Source organism: Rhopalosiphum padi, chromosome 3 (assembly GCF_020882245.1).
Source record: "Rhopalosiphum padi isolate XX-2018 chromosome 3, ASM2088224v1, whole genome shotgun sequence".
NCBI classification, from domain to species: domain Eukaryota; kingdom Metazoa; phylum Arthropoda; class Insecta; order Hemiptera; family Aphididae; genus Rhopalosiphum; species Rhopalosiphum padi.
In genome coordinates, this window is record NC_083599.1 from 79,288,007 (window position 1) to 79,295,760 (window position 7,754).

A 7,754-nucleotide genomic window follows, 5' to 3' on the forward strand; every position below is an offset into this window, starting at 1 on the left:
TTTTAGTATATATTTTATTATACTTAATCTTGACAGTGTTGTATTTTTCGTTAGCGAGTGCAGGTAATAATAATTTATTTGTGAAAAATCGAAAATATTATTATTAAATATTATTTAATATTATTATTATTTTGCTATAAGTATGGATAGATTTATTACTCGGACCTCGACACTGATTGAAAGCTCACCATCAACTTCTGGAACATCAAAACAGAGTAAAGACTCACCATCAACTTCCGGGACTTTAAAAATGAGTGGGAATTCACCATCAACTGCTCGGCCGTCAAAACAGAGTAAAGGTAAGTGTCGGTTATACGATGAATCTTATATATCCATTGGTTTCACATGGTGTGGTCCAGAAGATGAACCTATTCCCGAGTGTATCATATGTGGAAAAACATTTACCAACGAATCGATGGTGCCCAACAAATTAAACAGACATTTTATTAAACAACATTTTCACTTGAAGTGCAAAGATATTCACTATTTCAAAAGACTTTTAAGTAGCCGAAAAAAAGAAGCAATCAAGTTCACAAAAAAAGTTAAAATTTCCGAGAGGGCTCTCGAAGCTAGTTTTGTTGTTTCCCAAATGATTGCTAACAACATGAAAGCGCATACTATTGGAGAAAATTTAATCAAACCTGCGTGTAAGGAAATGGTGCGAATAATGATTGGAGATGAAGCAGCTCTTGAAATAGATAAGATACCGATGTCTAATGACACTATTACTCGTCGCATAAATGATATGTCCGTAGATATAAAACAACACACCGTAGAAAAGATGAAACTTTCTCGGTTCACACTTCAAGTTGACGATTCAACTGTTAGCGACGGAAAATGTTACATAATAGGATTTGTTCGTTTTGTTATTGGTTATGATATTATAAACCAGTTTTTGTGTTTGGAAGAGTTAAAAACAAGTATAAGAGGCAAAGACATTTTTGAAACAATCAATGTTTTTTTTGAAAATAATGGAATATCGTGGAGTGACTGTGTTAGAATTTGTACTGATGGAGCTCCAAGTATGACCGGGAATATCAAAGGGTTTATTACACTCGCTAAAATGAAAAACCCATTAATCGTTAAGACTCATTGTTTCATCCACAGGGAAGCGCTAATGACAAAAACGTTGGGTAGTGATCTCAATTCTATTTTGATTAATGCTGTTCGTATTGTCAACTACATTAAAGGAAAGCCCTTGAAAAGTAGGATTTTTGCCGAAATTTGTAATTCAATGGATGCTGGTTTTACAAATTTGTTGTACCATACCGAAGTGAGGTGGTTATCAAGAGGAAAGGTCTTAGCACGTCTCTATGAACTTAAAGAGGAACTTTTACTGTTTTTCATGGAAGAGGACAATGAAGAATTTACAAGTTTTTTGGAAGATCACGATTGGATATCAAAATGTGCGTACTTGGCTGACATTTTTCAGCATCTTAACTTAGTTAATTCTAGTTTGCAAGGGCCATTAGAAAATGTTTTAACTTCCACCGACAAACTTTCAGCTTTTCAAGAGAAAATCTCCATTTGGTGTACAAACTTGGATCAAGGGAACACAGCTATGTTTCCACTTTTTACTAGTCAAGAAAACTCTAATCCTGAAGTTCTGGGAACCATAAGAAGTCACTTGCAGGCCTTGCAAATGTCATTGAAATATTATTTTCCAGACTTGAATGTGAAACAGTATGACTGGGTTCGCAACCCATTTACATCCTTGGTGCAAACAGATGACTGTGAATTACAACAGGAAGCTGTGGAACTAAAAAACGACCGTACGCTGCAACTAAAATTTAAAGAAATGTCGCTCAACAGCTTTTGGGTGAGTCTCCACAGTGAATACCCTCGACTATCAACGAAAGCTATTGAAGTGCTACTTCAATTTTCGACGTCCTGGCTATGTGAACATGGATTCAGCGCGCTCACAAATATTAAAACAAAAAAACGCCAAAGACTTACAAAAACAACACTAGAAGACGATATGAGACTCGCTCTATCAACCATCAACCCTCGAATTCCACAACTATGTAAAAATCACCAGGGTCAAATTTCTCATTAATTTTTAGATTTTATAGTTTATTCAATTATTATATAATATATATTTTAAAAAAATCTTAATTATTTTTTTTCAATTTAAATGTTTATTTAACAGTAAAGCAAAAATAAAATTTTCAGTTATTATTTTTCTGCGTACTATATTTTTTATAGCGCTTGTTTTTTATATAACTAATATTTTGATGTTAGGGAGACGTAGTGTTGGGTTATCGTGGATGAGGGTGACACGAATCCAAAAAGGTTGAGAACCACTGCTCTATACTATCATTTAAAAGTTATTAAAAAATATAGGCACAAATTTTTTTATAAACGTTTAAGTCCAAATATTGACAAAAATACAAAATTAGTCAAAATCATGAATATTTGCTAATTATATTGTACTTAAAATGTATTAACAAAAAAGGTTTGGCAAGTGGTTGTCGATCTGCTGTACAGTAGGTTACAAGTGAGTCACTGTAATGGATTGTGTTAAATTTGATTCCAATGATATAATATCGTTGTATAAGAAAAACGATTCTGAGCGAAGATGGTCAGTGAGCGTCAGCCTACCGCCTACCTATGATATTACTATAGTACGGCCAGCGAAATTAGGCGGGTGACCGTCGCGCGCCAGGCGGCCGTTTTCATGTAAACCAGGGGTTCTAATAGTATTATTTATTAAATGAATAGCTGGTGTAGCTGTGTTTCAGATGTTTATGAAAAAAATTGTGAACCCTCACATTACAAATATTTTATTATCGTATAAGGTATATCGTATATACAATATGTATAATGTAAATATGCGTACTACAAACAGCTGCGGGTGAGGGTAACCTCATTGTATTGTCATTCTATTGAAACCAAATTATGTACAGGAACAGTGTTTTTTCAAAACGTGTTAGTCTTCGATCCTCTGCCCTTCGTATATGTGTTGATTGCTATCGTTTGAGTTAAACGTGATATTTTTATACGGCTAATTTGTACAATATTTTATAATTTTTTTGGTGTTTTTTTTTACTATTTGTGATAAATTACTTATATATTTATATACATTCAAAAAAGAACCGGGCAAGCCTCGAGACGAACTATATATGTGACCGATTTCTAGACACCCGACTACCATTTCCAACCGAATTTCCCTTGGAACGATTTTCACTCGACTCCCTCGAAGGCGCCGGATCGGAGGCATATAAATATAATAATAATTTAATAAACAATATTATAATCGACGCCACGAACGTCTTATCAATTCCCGACAACAACCGCCTTATCATCATTCATCCCGATAGAAGACTCGCAGTACTACCAATCAGCGATAGGTCTTCCTTTTTTGAAAATTTTCCACTTTCAAGCTCTTCCATCCGTCCTAGGGTATTCACTTACAGCGAGTTTCACTCAGAGCGAGGCACACTCAGAGCGAGGCACACTCAGAGCGAGGCACACCCGCAGCTAGTCATCTATAAATTCAATTTAGGAAAATGAGAAAATATGGTTAAATTAAGATAAGTAGTCATTAAAATGGACATTTTCTTATAATAAAATTATAATAGTTACTATATGGTTTTTAAAATGAGAAAAATTATTTTCTTGCTATATAACCATTACAACTAAAAAAATTTTTGTAGCAGAATATGATTTACGTCGGATTCTGTTGTCTTGGCAAAATAACCGTTATCGTCATGTGATGAATGCTGGATCAAATTTAAACGACGAAAACAAGCGTCACTGAGCAATTCTACATGGCGCATTCTTATAACAATTAGGTTAAATTTAATGTACCTAACAGTAAGTTTTCTTAATAGAATTTAAAGAAAAACATTAACTGTGACATAGGTACCGCGAAGGGGTGCACTTACTACCCACTGGCTTTTCAAAATTAAGAATTGAATGATTTTTGTTATTTATAATAAAATATATAAATAATTTATATTATAAATAAATAGGTATTATGAATATTATAACAAAAAAATATATAGGTAGGTTCTTACAAAATGTACGATGAACAACAGCTTCAAAACAATTACTCAGTTACATAATAATCAAAAAAAAATAATTAAAAAAAAAAACAATTGTTATTCATAACTTGATTACGTGAAACACTAAATTTTAAATTCAGTACGTCTTGACAAGTCGACGAATATGTGTGAACTAAAACCTTTAACTTTTAAGATAGGTAAGGTAGCCAGGTGCCCAGGTAGGAAATAGAGAAATAATTAATAAATATATAATATTGATTATGATTTCGAAATTTCCGAAAATTGATAAATATAGCCATGAAGTACGATACCTATTCGTATTATACTTTTAATAATACCTCTTGAGATGTTGGTTGGAAAATAATACTAGGTACCATTGAATATAAAATATAGTACTATTTATAATCAATGTAGGTATTAATTATAATACCTGGCTTAGATTTTATTAATTATTCACTATATTTGGATTTGGCGACGACTACGACTGTCAATACGTTATTCAGTTTTGTTGTGATCGTGTCTATATTTTATATCACAATTAATACAATTGACTATATAGGTATTTGAATTTATTTAATAGTTGATTTGGTTTAATCAGAATCAATTAATTATTTTATTGGATTTTATTTACAGGAAAATGTTTATTGAATTTACCCATAATTGATTGTAAAATGTTTCCTCTTAATAGTATTGTCACAGACTATATGATAGTCTGTGGTATTGTTATTAATTTATTATTAACAACCAACTACAAAATCAAACTAACTACAATAGATATTATATTATTATACGTATACCGTGGCGTAACAAAAATGTGGGCCCCTAAAATATTGTTTAGGTAAGTATATTAGTTATCTTAATTAAAATTTTGTTATGATATGATAAAAAATAGAAATATTTATTTAATATTACACAATTATTGCTTAATATATAAATAACTAAATTTTACTGAATTATTTTATTTAAATTTCTGCGATCTTCTAGCATTTTTTTGATCAAACTTGTCAACTAAAATGTTTATATCTAAACTGCGCATAGATTTACACTAATTTAATTTGAAAAAAGCAATAACCTATTCAATTTTTTTTTCACGGGAATTAAATTTACTTTAACCAAAGGCCCCAAATTACCGTGGGTCCCCCAGCCACGCGAGGTCTGCGGGCCCTCAGTTACGCCACTGACGTATACTACGCAGGTAATAAATACCGCATAATTTAATCGCAATCAACTTTTCATAGTATGACAATTGGTAGCGTCATAAAAAATTCAAAATTCAATAGTCAATAATTTAAAATTTAACTATTAAAATTAATATAAAAAAAAGGGTGGGAAAGTGGGTATCGCTCTGCTATATAGTAGTGGTCAGTGATGTATACAGAGGGGATTAGGGCCATTAGGGGTTCAAACCCCTCCCGAATTGTATGGTTTGTACGGACATTGATTTTGATTGTATAATTAATTGGAATTTAAGAATGGAAATATTTTTTTAACCCCCCCCTGAAATTATTTTTATTATATACGCCACTAGTAGTAGTGGACTGGTGGTGAGTAGGTCACTACAATGGATGTGTTAAATTTGAATGCAATATAAATGTGTGATCACCATTCACCATAACAATAAATAGGGTCAGATAAAATGTTCGCTCAAATTTACTAAAAATGAATGATAAGGCACGACTACGGTCTTACAAAAGGTTGATAGTTTTAAATTTGTTATAAATAAATAATATTTATTTATTACATCTTATATAGGTAGGGTATATACTTCAATATAATATATGATTTTAACGAATTAATAATTATATTTTAATACTCGTATTTGTAACCTTTTTATAGTGACTGTATTAGTGCACGTTACGGCATAAATGTTGAGAATCATTGGTTTCCGGATTTTTGTAGTCCAGAATTTTATGTTCCGAGACATTACAGTCCGTAGTTTTATAGTCCGTAATCTTAAATTCCGGAAATTTACAGTCCGGGCATTTACAGTCCATAATTTTTATAGTCCGGATTTTTACAATCCGAATTTTTAAGTTTCCGGACTTTTACTATTCCGTATTTTTACTTTCCGTAATATTACAGTCCGGAGTTTTACGTTCCGATATTTTACATTCAGAGATATTACGTTCCGGACATTTTATTTTCCGGATTATTATAATTCCGAACAATTACGGCTTCCCTCTAAGATTAGTATTAAAATCAATAAACACTTTCAACCAAGGAGATTGACTAAATTCTAAAACTCTATGAATATTCACTAATTTTTAACCTAATTTTATATATAATTTTAATGTTTCATAGTGAATTATATAATTTTTCTTGTCATACAAAGTTGTTAATAATTTTGGGAGTTGTTCATTATCAAATGTTTTTTCAGGTGCTAAAGGGAAATCTGAATGTAGATCATGAAGTTCTTTAGGATAAGATAAATCAACCTCTAAAATATATCCTTTAGGTGATTTATCAGAAATATTCATTATATCGAAATTATCTAAATTATCAACCCATTTGAAATCTCCACTAGGTAAATATTTACTCATTGACCAACCATAAAGATTATTTACGTCTAAATACTCTAAAAATTTTTATTCCTCTTTTTTGTTAAATTTATCTCTCATGTATTTATTGTTTGCTTTCGAGGGGAGGCCGTAATAATCCGGAAAATAAATAGGCGGAACGTATAAATTCCGAACAGTATAATTCCGGAACGTATATCTTCGGAATCCAAAAGTTAAAAACCGTATTGGCCCGGAACGTATTATTCCAGACCATATAATTCCGGAACGTATATCGCCGGAATCCAAAAATTAAAAACCGTATTTGGCCGGAACGTATACCTCCGGCCACCGGGATTAAAAAACTAGTAAACCGTATTTACCCGGAACGTTTTTATCCGGACCGTATATTTACGGAAAGTATTGTAAATTGCCTATTTGAACCCCCTGAAACACAAAGTTTAGAACTATATTGTTAGATCTACAACTACTAGATTGACCCAATAACCTTCTTCATCTTTCCTTGTTATTAAATATTCTTATTGTGCCCTATTATTATGTTTATGTTTAATTATTACAAAGATAATATGTGAGCATAATATCATAATATATATATATAAATACATTATACTATAATACATTTTGTAAAAATAAAAATAAATATTACCTATAGCAATATATTTTTTATTATTCTTGATAGTCAGTGGAGCGATGAATTGAATTGATTTTACAATTATGTGTGTTTTTTATTTGAATCTTTTTGTAATGAAAATAATTGCTTTGTAACTTTGATAAGGTAGGTCAAAAAGTCTTTAGTCTTTACTCAGAATTGATTTGTATTGAACACATCCATTACAGTTACACAGGTACTCAATAATGAGATAGGTACATTGACACCGTATATATACGTTAACACCTACTATACAGAAAATCTGTTAATTCTTTAATACATTTTTATAACCATTGCATACATTAAAAAAAAACTGTTTTTTAAATATTTATTTATACACTTTTTCAAAATTGTATAAAATAATAGGTAATTAAAACGCCAAGATGAACACATAATTTGTTTTTAAGAACGTCAACTTCCGAACACTGTCGACTATCCAATACGCTTCTGAACAATATAATATGGAATTTAAAGAAAATAAGATGTGGATACATTAACAAATTACCATGTTACTTACCATAGTATGAGAGCACAATGTGATATTTTTACAAATAGTTTACACACGCGATTTGTTTAATTCAT

The 7,754-nt window shown here is 31.1% G+C and overlaps 1 protein-coding gene across 1 annotated transcript; it reads left to right on the forward strand.

Annotated features, from left to right (window-relative positions):
• Positions 1 to 142: 142 nt before the first annotated feature.
• LOC132925969 (zinc finger BED domain-containing protein 5-like) lies at positions 143 to 2,056 on the forward strand. The gene has a single exon (XM_060990324.1). The coding sequence runs from the start codon at positions 143 to 145 to the stop codon at positions 2,054 to 2,056; it is 1,914 nt and encodes a 637-aa protein (XP_060846307.1).
• Positions 2,057 to 7,754: the final 5,698 nt, after the last annotated feature.

Excerpts from the sequence above, each read along its gene's own strand:
- LOC132925969 (XM_060990324.1), top strand. The coding sequence starts at position 143 with ATGGATAGATTTATTACTCGGACCTCGACACTGATTGAAAGCTCACCA.